The sequence below is a fragment of the Chiloscyllium plagiosum genome, chromosome 11 (genome assembly GCF_004010195.1).
Source record: "Chiloscyllium plagiosum isolate BGI_BamShark_2017 chromosome 11, ASM401019v2, whole genome shotgun sequence".
Classification (NCBI taxonomy): Eukaryota; Metazoa; Chordata; class Chondrichthyes; order Orectolobiformes; family Hemiscylliidae; genus Chiloscyllium; species Chiloscyllium plagiosum.
Window position 1 is genome coordinate 66271679 of NC_057720.1, and position 18776 is coordinate 66290454.

The 18776-nt window shown below is 40.2% G+C and overlaps 1 protein-coding gene across 5 annotated transcripts in view; it reads right to left on the reverse strand.

The window, feature by feature from the left end:
* Positions 1-18776, reverse strand: part of LOC122554496 (zinc finger protein GLIS3) — a 455475-nt gene that overhangs the window by 79151 nt on the left and 357548 nt on the right. For all 5 annotated transcript variants that reach the window (XM_043699622.1, XM_043699620.1, XM_043699621.1 and 2 more), the window contains one exon: positions 3455-3633. In XM_043699622.1, the coding sequence (XP_043555557.1) occupies positions 3455-3633 (179 nt within the window). The remainder of the gene's footprint in view (positions 1-3454; positions 3634-18776) is intronic.

Genomic DNA, 18776 nt, shown 5'->3' on the forward strand with positions numbered 1-18776 from the left:
GCATTATAAGAAGGATGTGGAAGCTTTGGAAAGGGTGCAGAGGAGATTTACTAGGATGTTGCCTGGTATGGAGGGGAGGTCTTATGAGGAAAGGCTGAGGGACTTGAGGCTGTTTTCGTTGGAGAGAAGAAGGTTGCGAGGTGACTTAATAGAGACATATAAGATAATTAGAGAGTTAGATATGGTGGACAGGGAGAGTCTTTTTCCAAGTATGGTGACGGCGAGCACGAGTGGGCATAGCTTTAAATTGAGGGGTGATAGATATAGGACAGATGTCAGAGGTAGTTTCTTTACTTAGAGAGTAATAAGGGTATGGAATGCTTTGCCTGCAACGGTAGTAGATTCGCCAACTTTAAGTACATTTAAGTCGTCATTGGACAAGCATATGGACGTACATGTAATAGTGTAGGTTAGATGGGTTTCAGATTGGTATGACAGGTCAGTGCAACATCGAGAGCCGAAGGGCCTGTACTGTGCTGTAATGTTCTATGTTCTACGTTCTGTCATATTAAGGACCTCTGCAGGAGGCTGAGACGGATCATCCCCTTTGCCAGCAGTCGCAAATGCTTCAGCCTTATCTTTTGCTGATGCACTGGGTCACTATCATTGAGGATGGAAATATTTTCATCACCTGCAGTGAACTGGTTACTATCTACCACCATTCAAAATGGATGTGGCAGGACGGCAGATCTTTGAGGAATCACTTAGCCCTTTCTGTAACTTATTGCTCAAGCTGTTGATACATAGGCACTCTTCCATTGTAGCTTCACCAGGTTGGCTCCTCATTTGTAAGTATGCCTGATGCTGTTCCTGGTGTGCTCCCTTGCACTCTTCATTGTACATAAATATGTACTACAAAAAGAATATGTTCACAAATTCTATGAATTAAGTACATTGTTATATGAGATAAAATGCTTGCATGAGGGATAAAGCAAAAAGGATACATAGAAATGCAACATAGACCGCATAGGCATCCAGTACGCATGAACAGTTCTGACTTCAATCATTTGTTGCATTTCACTTAGAGCAAGGTAATGTATTCACTGAATACTAACTTGTAATTTAAGATTATTGTCCACATGCCTGTGTAGTTTTGTGCCATAATTTAAATTTTTCCATGCAGTTAGACTTTACTTTCAAATGAATTCTGTACACATAAATAATCCCATTCGCGAGACCGTTAGTAGATAATTACTGGTGGATTAACTGAAAATTCCTTTGATTTCAAACAAGCAACATTTGAATCTTGACTGACAAACCACATTCTAATAACACATAACAAAATAACATCAGTAATTAAACTGAACAAAAATTGAACAGAGAGACTGAACACTTCTTTCTTTCTCTCCCTCCCAAACCCTAGTAAGTCTTGTCCAATAATACTTTCTTTATATACTGTTCAGAAACCACTCTATTAGGTTCCTGTTGAATAATAGGAAACTCACTTCCTTTCGTGGTTTATAGTTTATTCCACTCATTTCAGTATTCGTTCATCTGGACAGAGACGGTTGACTAATCCTGAACTTTTAACAGTAACAATGGGAAATGACGGTCATGCTCCATTCTTTCAACCTTTGTGTTTTAAGTTTTTTAAAAAGAATTTCATGTTGCATACTTTCAAGTGTGTGAGGTGTCTACTTTCCTAAGATGCTGGTACTTGCTGGGCTTCACTTAAAGGCACAGGCAACCCATGAAAACTTGCATGGGTCTTATCTGTTCTTCAAGGATGAGCCAATAATTAAATGTCAAGAGATTATTCCCCTACAGAGCATTACCCAATTCTGTGGCATGTTATATGATTGTAATGTATGGGTGTGATATATAGATATGTTAGAGTTTGGATTTTGCACGAGTGACATGTAGATTTTGGTCTCAGTGTATGTGGGGGTCTACTGACTAACATCCATATTTCTAAAGCATGGTTTTATTTAAAATCAGTATGGGAGAGAGCATACCTATCGTGTTAATAGGATTTTGTTTTGCTTTGGAAGAATTTTATGAGCAGACAGAGTAAACATTGATGAATATTAGCATGCTTTCAGTTAAAAGGATCAAGAGTTAATTTGTTTTTTGATTTGGAAAAATAACCATAGTTTGGAATGCTTTAAGTTTCAGTTTGCAGAAGTTCTGGTTAATGTTAGATGTGAGAACACAATTTTCCTGGAGCAAGAAATTTGTTTAGAAAGCTAAAAATAAATTACCTCAGTGCAAGGGTTTAGTTCAGAAATTCCATGGAAGTGTTTAATTCAAACTCTGAAGGGGTTATTTGAAGCTGAGAAAATCTAAGCTCTGTTGTGTGAATACCTAAGGAAAAGATTATCAAGATTGGGAATTGAAACCAACAGTTAAGTCATTATCAATAGATATGATACAGAAGGGAAATCTCTCTGCTGTTTGAGAGATCCCCCTTCAGAGTTCTAACTAAATATTTTTTCTGGAACTTTCCAACTAGACCCTTGCACTAAGGTTATCTATTCCTATCTATAAAGGAATGCAGTGGAGAGAATCAAATATTATATTTTACTGTATACTTTAGCATTGTTCAAATTATGTAATTTTGTTTTTTTTTTCCCTTTCATCTTAAAAGGTAAATTAGAAAAGAACAAAATATGATCTATCAAGTCAGATTTCAATCTGGGATCGGATTTGTCCAATAATGAGTGTGAAAAAAACAATTTGTAAATTTGGTTTCAATTATAATCTACGGTTTTGTGATCAAAATCAAACACCTTACAGACTTTTCCCTTTGCCAGCCCTGGAAACACCAAGGTCAACTCCATTTCTGGTGTTACGATTTACTGGGTTGTTCCTGTAAGTGGCTGAAGTTTCCTTTGCTTTTCTGTGCTGCCCACCCATCCCCAATTTTCTCTCTTTCTTCCGCAGAAAGTAGCTCATGCTGTACCATAGCTTCAGAGGAACAGGCCACCCTTATATCTCAGTGAAATGATTACCGTAGTAATCTGACTATTTCAAGAGTGTCAGCAGACTTTTTGACGAAGGGCAGTATCCTATCCTGATGCAAACTCTGCCACATGGTACACATCGACTGTGAATGGGATCATTGATTTTTCTTCTCTCTCATTAACATTTTTCTTTTTATTCATTAATTGGCTGAAACTGATTGCAGCATGCCCACTCCAAATAAGTAGAATCAATTTGGAACTGCTTCACTTCTTTGACTCAACATCACACTAGACAGCTCTCTGCCTATTAGAACATCACAGACAATTTTATTAACACTGAAATTCTATTAAATGTTACAATTTACAAGCATCAAATTTCTGAAAACAAAATGAAATCCTCAGAAAGGTTTGTTCTACAGGATCATTATGATTTAGTTTACTAAAGTTAAATTTGTTGCTTATACCAAAATTTTAAGAAGTATGAGTGCTTGCATCTTCTGTTCCATGCTTGTGTTTCCCCTATGATTTCCCAAAAAAATGTTTCAAAGTACCTGCTTGGAAGGGTTGCATCAGCTGGCTTGGGAAGACTGAGTTGTACTTGTGGTCCCCTCCACTGAGTTGGTTGTTGGATGGCTGAGGTGAGTGAGGACCATGCCTCTGCAGCAGCGATGGTGCTAACATTTTCCTTGGACTGACCAGAGAAGAAAAAGGAAGTACAACTGGTTTGGCCCTGCAAGGAAATGTGTTCATTTCAGTAATGTAGTCTTACAAGAGCACTTGTTGCATTGATTTTGTTTCTAAAAATGCAGTAATAAGCTTGAGTTTCCCAAGATTCTGCTGGTGGCATGTAGCCTGCTGTCAGTGGGTACAGCACATGAAGCCATGCAATAGGTATGCTACGCTTTGCTTCAACTCTGATCTCCAGCATCGGCAGCCCTCACTTCCTCCTTTGGTTTGTGTGAGTGACATATTCAGTGAAATCAGAGCGACACACACACGCACAACACACACACACACACACACACACGACACACCAGACCAACGGAATAGATAAATTACAGGGAGTATGGCTGTGGAGCCCATGTTTTTAAATGATTTCTTGTTTTTTGGGGCATTCTGACACTAGGCAAAATTAGTACCTGTTTGGAGCGGTTGCATCAGCTGGCTTTGCAACTCTGAGTTGTCATTGTGGTCCCATCCACTGAGTTGGTTGTTGTATGTAAATGGTGGTTGGGGTCACAATGCACAACTAATCGGCACCTGCTGACTACTTATTTAAGCAATCTCAGTGTCAGGCCAATATCAAACATGTTGTTCATTGGCTGGATGCATCAGAAGGAGGCCAGCACAGTGAATGGCTGGTGTGATTTATAGACAGGCTGTAACATTTAAAGTTAGCCAGCACTTTTTAAACTGAAAGTGTGCTGTGGCTGGAGTGGATACTAGGAGGTATATTTGAAGGTAGTTTGGCCTGGGAAAGAGTCCACTTCAAGGTTTTCTGATGCCACTGCACTGAAAGTCTTGATGAAAAACTTATGTGGGTGGGGTGAGGAGACAGTCCAGACACATGGTCAAAAAGTAGTGAGGAAGATGGCTGTGAAAGTCAAGCAATAAGGACCAAGATACACTACTGCAAGCAGCTCAGTGTGCTACAACTCACTGCTATTCCCAGAGTCGTCACAAAAGCCAAATATTTGAAAAGTTTACAACATTCCCCAATTTATCCGACTTTCAGACCTAAATTGATAAAAGGCATGGATCTGGTTTCTATACTGAACAGGAATCACTATTAAAAGTGATTAGACTCTAGCTATAGGTAAACAGTTATGAACCGGTATATAATACTACTAATTAAAACTCTTATCATTATAGAGAAATAGAGTCATACAGCACAGAAACAGACCTTCGGCCCTGTTGGTCCATCCCAAACTAAACTAGCCCCATGTATTGGTGCTTAGCCCATATCCTTGTAAACTTTCCTTATTCAATTGTCTTTTAAATTTTGTAATGTACCCATATTTACCACTTCCTCCGACAGTTCATTCCACATGTGAACCACCCTCTGTGTGAAAAAGTTGCCTCTCAAGTCCCTGTTAAATTTTTCTCCTCTCATCTTAAAAATATGCTGCCTAGCTTAGAACTCCCCACCCCAGGGAAAATACCTGATCTATTTACCCTACCTCTGCCCCTCATGATTTCCTAAACCTCTATATGGTCACCCCTCAACCTCCTACATGCCAAGGAAATTTTATAAACTCATCCTTACACACACCCACAGATAAACAAACAGACAATAGGTTATGAGCAGAGGGTACAGAGTTCAGTTGTCTTTGTTCCAGATGTTGAAATGATCTTTATGACTCTTCTGTCGGCCACCACATTGCTTTAGTTGTCTTTCTCCAGATGTTTTTACTGGTTGCTAAGAGACAAAAGGCGGGTAGGAACAAATCACTGCAGATCCTGCAATCTGATCTGCAAACAACAAATGCTGGAGATCACAGCCGGTCAGACAGTGTCCCTGGAGAAGCGCAAGCTGATGTTTCGTGTCTAGATGATTCTTCATCAGAGCTCTGATATCCAGCATTTGCGGTTTTTGACACAAGGTGGGTGGTTCCCTTATAAAACAAATCTCTGGCTTATCAGTTTAAAGTCGCAGTTTTGAACAACTGTTGCAGTAAGGATAATCTGGTTTTCTTCTGGTTCAGTGAGCTTTTATAGCAGAGAGCATAGATCACTCCTGAGCTGGGGAGGAACTGAACTGTTCTCTCTTTGTTCCCTGCTTTAAGTTTTTCAGTGTGAACCAATCACACAGCTTTTGGTGTCAAAAAGGTCTCTTTCATGGTCTATGGACTAATGACCAGTTATCAATCAACTTCTTGTCAGCAAAAGTTGCCTCAGTACAACCCCTCAGCTCTAAATTGTCTGCACCTTTGCAAGTACTGTTTATTCAAATCTTGACACAGTGTCCAGATACGTGCTATTCAAATTGCAACCACTCTTGTCACACTTCTTTAAAACAGTCTGTGATCACTTAAAGTCCAGAGTTCTAAAACTACAGAATAAAAAGACACTATCTTTCTACGTGACCTTACATGTGTGGTCAAGGTTCATGAATGCTATATCATCTGAACTACACTAGTAGTCTCAGCTCACTTCAGCACACCAACAATTCCAATCAGCTTAGGCTCACACCTCACATTAATACACTTCATATCACTCTCGTATATTGAGCAGCATGATCATTTTCACACCCACATCTTGCAGCTTGCAAACATCTGCTGGTATTCAATCATAACAGCGACATCACATAACCACAGTGTATTTTGTTCATTGACGATTCCCTCTCATTTGAAGGACAAAGTGGCACATAACCAGCGACAGCAGAAACTTGTGGAAGGAGGCCTGGTAACCCAGTGTATTCTGAATGCTTTTGCAGGAGAAATGCTGCCATCAAAGCCTGAGACTGTGGCCACCAGCAGAACTGAAACCAGAAAAAAAATTGTAATCTCAGACCTAACCCTCATTCTCACATCCTGATGCCACTTCATCCCCTGCTCTTACTTGCTCATCCCTTGCCTTACCCTTGAGACTTCCTATTTTCAGATTCTTAAGGTCCAACCTGTTGAGGGATTGAAAGTACAGGAAGAAAGGTGTGCTTATGTAAACAGTGTTCTCACTTGATTTCACATTTAAAACCACCAACTGGGACAGTAAATGGTGCATACCCTAAAGAACAGATTACAGGTGGGAGCTGAGGCATTGGACTTGACTAAGTTGCAGTCATTGAAGGAGCCATGCATTGCACATGTACTAGTTGTTTGGACAGCATGTTTATATGTGGATTCTACTGCAGAGGATACAGATCAGGACTTAAATGGGTTCCTTACAAAAGAAAAAACATTGCCAAATATGCACAACAAAATGTTTGGTGAAAGTGAGTACTGCAGATGTTGAAGATTAGATGCAAGACTAGAGTAGTGCTGGAAGGGCACAGCATCTGAGGAGCACGAAAGTCTGATGAAGGACCTTTGCCCGAAATGTCGATTTTCTTGCTCCTCAGATGCTGCCCGACCTGCTGTGCTTTTCCAGCACTACTCTAATCTTGACAATAAAATGTCTGGTTTATTGCAAAACCTGATGGAAAACCTCCAGCCAATAACAAGGAGCATGGAACAATTCAGCTCGACTTGGCACAAAGCTTTGTGCACAGCCTTGAGCCAATCCTTTCTAACAGAGAATTAGTGGCCAACTCCATTCATACACTTGTATATCAAAATGTAATGCTGCATGAGAATATAAGAACTAGGAGCAGAAATAGACCATTCGACTCTTCAGGCCTGCCCCAAGTCTCAATGTCTCTTTCATACCAGCTCTTGATATGACTCAACTCCCTGGTATTTCAAAACTCTTCATATCTACTTTTTAAATACTGATCCAGCATTCAGAATTCTTTGAGATAGAAAATTCCAGATATTTACTATCCACTGGGAAAAGGAATTCCTTTGCTCTTGGTTTTAAATAGTGTGACCCCTTATTCTGTAACTATGTGTTCTAGTTTGCGATTCCTCCTCTGGTGGAAACATCACCTCAACATCCTGTCAAGTCCCAGCAGAGTTTTGTATGTTTCAATAAGATCACCCCTCATTCTTCTAACTTTAAAAATTTAATCTGCTTAGCATTCTTCATAGGTTTCAACCCAGGAATCAGTCTTGTGAATCTCTTTTGAATCACCTCTAATGCCATTATATCCTTCATTAACCACCAGGACCAAAACTGTACATAATATTGCATGTGACCTCATCAAACCCTGTACAGCTGTAACAAGATTTCCCTACTTCTAAACATCAATCCCTTAGCAATAAAGACTATCTGTCAATTTGCCTTCTTAATTACTTGTACTTGCATGCTAACATTTTGCATTTCATGCACTCTTCCTCTCTCAATTTGTTACTTCCGAACAAAGCGCCTGACCTTTAAACTCCATCTGCCAAGATTTTTTTTTTTGCCCATTCACTGTCTGTATCCTCTCGCAGATTCTTTGTGTTCTCATTCCAGCATGGCCTCCCACTTACTTTTGTATCATCAGCAAATTTAGATACATCACACTGTGCTCCCTCCTCCAAATCATTAATGTAGATAGTAAATAATGTAGATCGTAAAGGCGTAGGACTGATTTTTTTTGGCACTACAGTAGTCACATCTTTCCAACCTGAATAAGACCAATTAATCCCAATTGTCTGTCTTCTGTATGTTAACTACTCCTCAGTCAATGTTAATACATTACCCCCAATATCATGATATCTTAACTTGTATGTGCCACCTTATCAAATGTTTTCTGGAAATCCAAATACACTACATTTACTGGTTCCCTTTTATCAACTCTGCTTGTTATATCCTCAAAGAACTTTAACAAATTTGCCAAACATGATTTTCCTTTGACAAAACCATAATGACTCTGATTGCATAAACTTTTTATAAATATCCTATCTCTTCCTTAATGACCTTTGCATTTTCCCAATAAACGCTAGAATAACCGAGTTATAGTTCCCTGCTTTCTATCTCCCTCTCCTCTTAAGCATTAACAGTTTTCCAATCCACTGGAACCCTTTGGGATTGGGATTCCAGTGAGCTTTAGAATATTTTGACCAGTGACTTCACTATCTCTGCAGCGATATCCTTAAAAACCCATGGTGCAGGCCATCGGAACCTGGCAACTTGTTTGCCTTTAGTCCCCTTAGTTTGTCAAATATTTGTCCCCGGTGATAGAGAATATTACAAGGTCTTTCCTTCCATTAGTATCTTGCTTATCTGTTTTCATTGGTGAAATAACTCTTCAGAAGCCAACATCTTATCACCAATCACCCTTTGTTCACAAATACATTGCCTTTGACAATAACACTACCTCTCACTGAGTCAGGCATTCCGGCACTCAATGTCCCTGACGTTCATCCGTTTATGTCTGCCCGTTCTCCCTGATTGAGGCTGTTAATCTGGTCCAATCAGGGACATCATATCCAAAGAGGTCCAGCTGGCTGACTTATTCCAATCCCTCTCCATTGAGTCCATGGACACAGGGTGTTTCCTTTGAAAGCCCCTGGGCCATTTTAAAACCGAGTCAGGTTCCGCCAAGTCGGAATTCAACAGGAGACATGTAACGAACCGGAGCTCATCTCTATCGCATGGAAAGCGTCAGTGGACCTTCACTCCTTTCACCAAGAGATGGACGCATTGAGGCAGCTTCTTCCATCATGTGCATCTCTGATTCAGAAAACTTGACAATGTTTGATGGAGAAGGTGAATCAACAGGTCCCTGAAGTATTTCTGAAGGCTCTGAGGGACAGTGCAAGTTTTGCTACTATACAGTCTGCGAATTTGCAGTTTTCAAATGGTCAACATGCTTATTCAGGATAGTCACACCTACCCGATCTTTATAAGTCACTGGTCCTGATCTCATGTCTGTTACTCATGTGGGGCCAATTCTATGATTCTTGCACCAAGCTTTGTCCCCTGTATCAAACTGTCTGTCTCACCCAGCAGAGTCTTGGGTTTGGCATTGGAGTTCCTGATGCTATTTCACCGTTTCCTCAACACCCCAGGTCCAGGAAGGCTTGGCCTGGTGTGGCGTCTTCTACCTATTAGCAACTCTACCACTGCTATGCCTGTGGGGTGGTCCTATAATCAAACAAGAGCCGTGACTACTTGGTATCTAGTAAGGTAGAGTGTTTCTTCACTCTAACTTTCAAAAGTTGGACTTCTCTTTCTGCCAGGCCTTTGGATGAATGGTGGTAAAGAACTGTTGTAATACGTTGAATCCCATTTAACTTTAAGAAGCAACTCAAGTCCCTGTTGGTAAACGATGGGCTGTTATCTGTGACCAATACCTCAGCAACTCAGTGTGTCACAAAAGACATGATAATAAAATCAAAACCAAAAGTAATTTTTTCTATTGTCACTACAGTGTTTGGTAAATGGACTCTGTCTACATCCAACCACTTTGAGTAGGCATCTACAATGACTAAAAACATTGAACCCATGAAAGGACCTGCATACTAAACATGCAACTGAGTCCAAGATTTATCTTGCTACTCCGACTGATGTGGGGATGTTGCTGGCGGTAATTTTTGTCCTTGTTGACACTTTGGTCACTGTCCCACCAACGTGACTATGTATGTGCCCATGTCTGGCCACCAACTCTCACCAACATTTTCATTTTGGATATCCCTGATGGGTATGGTGGAGTTCAGCCCATATTTGACAGCGACCTTTGTTCAGGACAATCACTCTCGCTGCCCATAATGATACGCCATCCTCTACCTTGAGCTTGTCTCTCTGGGCCCAAAACGCTTTAATTCTAGCTGCAATGGTCCTTTGGTTTCCCCTATTATAGCAATTGTACAGATTTACATTACTCACGATAATCATAGCCCCCTTCTATTATTTCCCAATTTATTTTTTTTGTCCTACAGTGTGACAACTATTTGGAGGCCTATAGATAACTCCCACCGACAATTTCATTCCTTTTCTGTTTTTAATTTCAACCTAAACTGATTCCACATACAACCTGTTACCCCAATATCACTACTTACAACTGCATCAATACCTTCCTTAATTAACGATGCTATCCCAACTCCTTTTACCTTTTGCCGATTTTTTTCAGAACATTAACTATCATTGAATATAGAGATCTGAGTCTTTGTCATCCTGTCAACCACATTTCCATATCAGATCTCAAGTCACAGAGTCATAGAGATGTACAGGATGGAAACAGACCCTTCGGTCCAACCCGTCCATGCCAACCAGATATTCCAACCCAATCTAGTCCCACCTGCCGGCAACCGGTCCATATCCCTCCAAACCCTTCCTATTCATATACCCATCCAAATGCCTCTTAAATGTTGCAATTGTACCAGCCTCCACCACTTCCTCTGACAACTCATTCCATACCCGTACCACCCTCTGCATGAAAAAGTCAGTTATTTATTTTGATTTGTTACAAATGCTGATGCATTCAGATAAAGAACCTTAAGCTTGGAGTTGTTAACTATTATAACTCACTTTGGCTCAAACGTCTGTTATAGTCTTCTACATATATTCCTATGGTTATTTTTCATCTTTTCACTCCCTGCACCTCTACCTTTTTGTTCCTTTTTGATTTCTTAAACTCCTGTCAACTGAACTCTTGCGCCCACTAATTATTTTAATGGCCTACTTACAATCCCAGTTATATGCGTAGTCAGTACACTGGTCCTAAATGATACTAATGAAGCCTGTCCCAAATGAAACCATTTTTTCCTTTCTGGTGCCAGTGCCTAATTAATTATAATCCATTTTCCCATGCCAATCTTTGAGCCACATATTTCCCTCTCTAACCCTATGCATCCAATGCCAAATTGCACATGGCTCAGGGAGTAACTGGAATTTTTTTATCCTTGTGGTTCTGCTTTCTAATTTATCCGCAAGCTTCTCACAGTTCTTCAGCAGAATGACTTTCCCAGTCCTACCAATGGCACTTTTGTGAACCACAACAATTGATCCTTCCCCTTCCACTGCAAGTTGCTGTCCAGCCCAGAGGAGATTTCCAGAATCTGTCACCAGATAAGCAACATCACCTTCAGGATTCTCTGCCTTTGCTGCAGAGAAATGTGTCTGTTTGACCTTACTATGCTATCCCCTTTCACTACTACTTTTTTTTATTCAAGTACACTTGAATGGCACTCTGGACCACAGTATTGTGGTCAGTTTGCTCATTCGCCTTAAGGTCTGTGCATTCTTCCAGACAGCAATAAGAGCCTTGTTTCTGTTGTACCAAGGAGGATGGCTGAGGTTCCTCCATACCTAAATTCTGGATCCCAATATACAATCACCCATCTGTCCCTGAGCATAGACCACCTGTGATTTAGTAATTCGATGTAATTTATTTAAGTGATGTGTTCAGGTACTTCTCTAACCTCTGTATGTGTCTGAGATTGGACTCCAGCTCATCAACTTTGAGCTGAAGCTCTTTGAGTTGCCAACAATTTTTGTAGATATGATTACCAAGGATTGCACAGGCAAATACTCTTCCTACATTCTGCAGCTGCAACACATAGCCATTGGAACCACCTCCATGTTAATTAATTTGGATGTTAAAGAGCTTAAACGTGAAATTTTTAACTGTGTTCTTCAACAGTAACATCATCCTCTGAAACAAACCATTTGGCCACTCAAAAGAGATTATGGAAGAAGTATCGACCCTTTGGCACTGACATGTAGAGATACACCTTAAAGGAACTGTTTACTGTCAGTTTTTGTCTCCCACCATCACGGCCCTTCTCACACAAGTTTACTCTCTATATGCGGCCCTCCCTCTCTGCTGACAGACTGTAAATCCCACTGTAACTGCCCTTCTCACGTAGGTCCACTCTCCATTTGTTGGCCCTTCCTCTGCTGCTAGCTTTTAGCTCCCACCAGCACTGCCTTTCTCCTGCAGGTCCAATGTGAGTGTGCTGTCCTCCTTCCCTGCTGTTGGTTTTTGTCTGCCAACCTTGCTGCGCTTCTCATGTTAGTTCACTCTTCTCTTCATGAAGCTGCTCTCCCCACAATGTTTCAGAACATTGTTTAAGAAACTACTGACTACAGTCTCTCTGCTCTTTATGTAGCCACTGTTGCTGCTGCTTCCATGCTGCACAAAGTGCTCCTCTTTCTCCCTCACAATCCGATCCAGTATTGCAGTTTCCATTACCCCACAAGCAGGGGGTATCCTACAGCTATGTTCTGTATTGGGACCCCAGACGTCTGCTATTTATACTCCAGCTTCAACCATCATGGCAGTGCATTAGTTTTCATCAGTGCTTTTGGGGTGTCAAAGCAGTCAAGCAATATGCCCTCCAAAGATTACTAGAATTTTTCCAGGTGCAGCTCCAGGAGAGCAACCATGGCAAGGAGCATAGGTTTACTGTCCCCTCTGAGGGAGACTGCCCCTGTCCAGCACAACTGCCATTTTACCGACAGCCTTAGGTGTTGCTACATGAGTCAGGAAGTCTAGACTATTGCCGCGAATACTTAGATGGTAAAATGTATAGATAGACCTTAGAATCATAGTATCGCTACGTTGTGGAAGCAAGCCATTCAATCCATCGAGTCCACACTGACCCTCCAAAAGACCATCCCACCCACACCCAGGTCTTTATTCTAGCCCTGTAACTCTGCATTTCCCATGGCTAACCCACCTAGCCTACACATCCTTGGATATTATGGACAATTCAGCGTGGCAAATCCACCTAACTTGCACATCTTTGGACTGTGGAAGGAAATTGGAACACCTGGAAGAAACCCATGCAGACATGAGGAGAATGTGCAAACTCCAAAATGCCAATCATCCGAGGCTTCATTTGAACCCAGGACTCTGGCGCTATGAGGCAGCAGTGCTAACCACTGGGCCTTCTAGACTCGGAGTGCCTGAAAGATGTTCTCCAAAGGCCATCTGAACTCTCTTCCACCAAAGTCCGTTGGGATTGCTTTCCTGGTCAATTCCATTTTGTTGCTGTAAACAGCAGCACACACACTCAGAAATTTGTTATAATTGGAAAAAAAAATCACATCTTTAATGGCTTGTGTTACACGATCCAAAATTATCCTCACAATCATCAAATTATACTACATGATTCCAGCATAACTATACAATCTATTACTGAGTTCATAATTAATTATAAGAACTAAGAACTCAGGTATATCACCATCTTGCAATGAGTACAGCACACAATGGTTTACAACATATATTTATATCAATTATGAATTCCACCATTTAGCCATCTCCATATTGTCCATAACAACTCTAAACCACAATACATCAAAACGATGAGATGGGTATCAAAAATAAAATGGAGCCTGAATGATACAATCATGCCCTCAATCTCTCCCTGTAATTCTGTTACCACAATTATATAGTTTATCTAAACTCTTCACTAAGGATAACTATAAGGAGCAACGAACAATATCTCCCAGACCCAGGACATTCACAGTGTATTAGGAAGGGAGCTCCAGGATTGTAACTCTGCAGCAGTAAAGGAGCAGGATATGATGCCAAGTCAAGATGGTATTTAACTTGGAGGGTTACTGAACTATGCCAGACCAGTATTCTGGTGAAATCTATAACCGGAGTTGTAGTTTGAACTAAATATAGTGGCGGAGCATTCACCTTAAGAGATTCAAAAGAGCTTAAACTTGACCACACTTCCCTCACTCTGCCGACTGGAAGGAATCTATTCCATTTTCCCAATTTCTCTATCACCATTGCATCAGTTCCATTGGTGCCAATTTCCAAAAGGGCACCTCCAACATAGCCTACTTTTCCCTCAACCCAAGATTTCCCCACATGGTTGGCAGATCCCTCAACTATGTCTGCCCAATCTGTCACACTTCTACCTTCACTTCTTCCCCTCTCTCCCAGATAATTATAGGTTCCTCTTGTTTTTTTTCCACCCTATCTGTTTTTGCATTCAAAGTATCATCTTCTACCATTTCCACTACATCCAGCAAAGGTACCACCACCAACTATATCTTACCCTCCCCCGCACCGCGCCCCCCGCCCCCCACTGTCAGCATTCCACAGAGACTGTTCCCTCCTTGACACCCTGATCCACTCATCCATCATTCCTGATAGTTCCTCACTCCCTCATGGCACCTTCCAATGCAATTGCAGATGGTGTAACACTTGCCCATTCACCTCCTCCCTCCTCACTGTTCAAGCGAAGCTGTGTTTTGCTTGCACTTCTTTCAATCTAGTCACCTGCTTCTACTGCTCACAATGCAGTCTCCCTTACATTGACGAGGTCTATCCACAAACCAGGTGACTGCTTAGTGAAACACTTCCGCTCTTTTTACAGGAAAACCCTGATCTTTTAGTTGCCTGTCTTTTGACTAAATCAATTTAATCTCCTGCTAATATTTCTGTCCTGGACCTGATACAGAGTTCAAAATGAAGTTTAAAGCAAGCTGGATCTCATTTTCCACATAGGCACTTTACACCTTCTAGCATTCAAGTTCCACAACTTCAGAGTATGTCTTCATTTTTCTCACATCCTTCATCCTCCCCAGGTATTCTCTTCTTTGTGTCTTGTTGATTTTGTTCTCAGCAGAGAGGAGTCATTTTCTCCTTTACACACCTTCATTTACACCCATTTTACATCACTGTTTCTCCTTTACCACCATTTGTCTTTTGCTCTGAAATCTGTTCCACTTGCTCCTCTCGCTGCCCCCGTCAACACAACTCGAAAACCATCATTTTCAAGCTAATTCAGTATCGAACAAAAGTTGTACAGGACTCAAAACATTACTCTGTTGCTCTCAGATGCTGCTAGACCAGCAATTTGTTTTTGTTTCAGATTTCCAGCATCTGCAGTACTTGCTGTGCTTTCACTCAGCTAATTCCTGGGCTGAAGTGGTTGATTTATCAAGAAAACAGATTAGGCCTTTATTCATCAGAGTTTAGAAGAATGAGGGGTAATCTTATGAAATATACATGATTTGAGGGGGCTTGACAAGATTGAGGAAGTGTTACTATTAATGGAGTAATCTCGAACCAGGAGACATGGTTATAGAAGAAGTAAAAATTAAATGGGAAGGAATTTCTTCTCTCAGAGCATTAGTTAATGTCTGGAATTATTTGCACCAGAGTGTTGTGGAAGCTAGGTCACAAAGCATTTTAAGAGGAGAGAGATTTTGAAATGTCAAGGAATTGAGGTCTATGAGGAGCTAGTATGAATCCGGCCTGGGGCAGATCAGACAAAATCATACAGAATGATGGGGCAGTCTGGAGGGGCTGAATACCCTACTCTCCCTATTTCTAATATTCTACTTTAAAACATAGGATTATGGATTATCTGTACATATTGAAATACCTCATAAGAATAAAATTTATGACCCTTCTGATTAAACTCAGAGACAAAGTATCACATCTCTTTTGATTTGAAGTCTCCCAGATCTTGTATACTGGGGAAGCATCAGACAACTTTAGGAAACACACTGTACAGCCAAACCAGAGATTGAATATAAACTAATGAAACTGCACCTTCTGTTTAAAATCAAATTGCCAGAAACGTGTTTATTTCATAACAAAATAGAAATATAACAAAATAAAGATCAGTAACTGATAAAGCTGAGAGTTCTAAATAAACATTAACGTGCAATTGTATTCTTATGAAAACAACAATCCCGAGACTAAGTGGATAATAAATATTTAGCAATAAACATTGGAAGTGAACAGAGCCATTTTATAAGAAACTGCAGTATGTGGAGCCCAACTTTTTTATTCTTCTTCTGCTGCCGAAACCCCTTCCAGTCGTACATACTACAGACTACAAAAATTAGTGCCAAAAATCAAGTTGTTAAAATACTTTGTAATTGTACAAATATCCACCAAATTAGCATTAAATTTAAACGTCTCTCCATTGTTCAGTTACTAAATGCATTAACAGCCTGTAGCTGTGCAATAGAACTTACGAGGATTGCCAGGTTCCATAACTAAACTCGGCCTAAAGGAGGAACAGCAGCCAGGATCCCCATTTCTGATGGCAGTTAAGTGACCCAAACTCTACAGTATATGTTGGATGAGCCACTGTACATTTCCTGATGTCTTTGGACCTGTATCCATGAGTAAGTCCCCACTCCTACAGATTTTCCAAAAAGCCACATGCTCAGAGAACAACTCTATGTAGGAACTAAGTTATGGTTTGATCCTGCACCATGTGGATTGTGCACTTTAAGTTGAGCCTCTCTAAAGATGAAATGAGTGGTGACTTCATGAATACCACAGTCTAGGAGAGATTATTTCGAGGAAACACGAAAGTGGTACACACACAAAGCTGGATACCTCACCCCTAGCTACTCATTATTCTTAAATAGTCTTCACCTAATATTTGTCATATGCACATTTTCTTATATCTATCTGAATATCTATCTCCTTTGCCAGCCAGGAAGAATGGATTTGTTTGCCCTGCCTTTCCACTAGTATGTACTAAAATACTCTTCTCTAAAACTACCACATTGTTTCGATACTGGTTTTGCCTTCCAAGCTTTTATTCTAGTTAATTGGGCCAACTCATTATTAGGAAGATGTGACGTCTTCAGCAGTGTATTATCCCAAATCTACTTCAGTCTGGTCCTATTTCTGTCAGAACACATACCAACCTGTGTTTTCTAGGTAATATATACATTCTTATTTACCATCCTATGTGTAAGATACTTCAGCATCTCTGTTTTTTCTGCTACTATTACCTGGGATGAAATATGCAAACATCTATGCAGGATTTTTTGCCATCTTCTGAAAAACAATCAATGTCGTGGTGATTTAACTGTTTTCAAAGATGGACCCTGATTATCTTTGTCACTTTCTGAACCCTATTAAGGCTGTAGTTCAGTGTGCCGATGTGGTGTTAATCTGGAGTTTGGACACAGCCCAATTTTGGGCCCCATGCTGCTTTATGAGGTCTGTCTCCAGGGAACTCACTGTCAGTACAAGCTCAGGAAACAGTTGTGCTGTTCACTCTCAGAGAACGTTTTGAATTAAGAAGCCAAACTCTCCCCTATTTTAGTTTAAAGTGCATCATAAGCTTAATTGTTGCCAGGTGATTTTTTTTCATTGTATTGCGGAATGTGCAGAATATTTCAAATACATTATAAATCCTTGAGTAAAACTGAACCAATCAACACCCTTGCCAGATCAAGAATACACTTCTAACAAACTCATACACTTCTAAATTCCCTGGTTATATCTGATTGTTCACAAGGTCTTCGATTTTGTTTCGAACTGAAACAGTCATGAATTATTTTACTTCTTTACTGCTCTTCTGCCCTGAAGCTAGTGATTCAGATTAGAATAGAGTTTCACTACAGTTTGTCCAGTGGTTATTCTTTATATCAGTCAACACAGTGACTATGAGATTATACTGTCATGGGGCCATCAAAGTCTGTTCAATCTTGAGCATCTATGCATGGTCATTTGCCAACAGCAAAGGCAACCTGGAACTATGGGTTTAGTGATTTTTTACTTTATCTTAGGAGTATTTAAGGATATTTAGCTCCTGATCACTGGCCTGAGGTAAAATTAACTAACTTCAAACAGACGAAGAATTAAATTTGAGTTTTGTGGCCTTTAGGCCTCAGTGAGACACTAAGCAGCAGACTTAGCCACTGAAACGTGAGGGAAGTTGCAGTAATTGTTCAATTTCTGTTTTATAACACCCTATTTATTCACAACATTGAGCACCCAGCTGTGTTGAATCTAATACTAAGCAAAGTTAACTGATAAAAATCATATGGACATAAGACTGTAAAACACACAGGATTCATATCAGCCCAACCTATTTCGAATGTGACTGCTCACCTGTACTTAATTTTTTTCATTAACTGGACTGCACATTTCTAGCCAATGCTTTTTTTTCTGCATGCCTGTGTTTAAACTTTAATGACAAAATATGATTGCCTTTTGGCAGTCTTCAATGGAAATGCATTTTAGCTGTTAACAATATCTGTTTCTTGTTAGAGTTTATACAACTCTAAAATAGAATGAAATTCCTTACTGATGACAATTTAACTTTTTATATATAATATGTCCATTGGGCATTCTTATTATTTTACTTCAGAGTATATTTTACTTCACAGAATACACAGAAGCTGTAGAATTCTTTTCCAATTATTAAAATGTTCTTAACATCACTCCTTGTCCAGTTGTGTGATTCAACAATTGGGATTTTGCTGTCTGATTGTCTAATATGATGGGTGTTATTTTGTACTCTCCCCTGTGACCAGTCAGGAGGCAAGGAAAACATTAAACAGGTGAGATGGTGGCAAGTAGAGAATCCATCACCTTTTTGCCTCTGTTCTGAATAACAACAT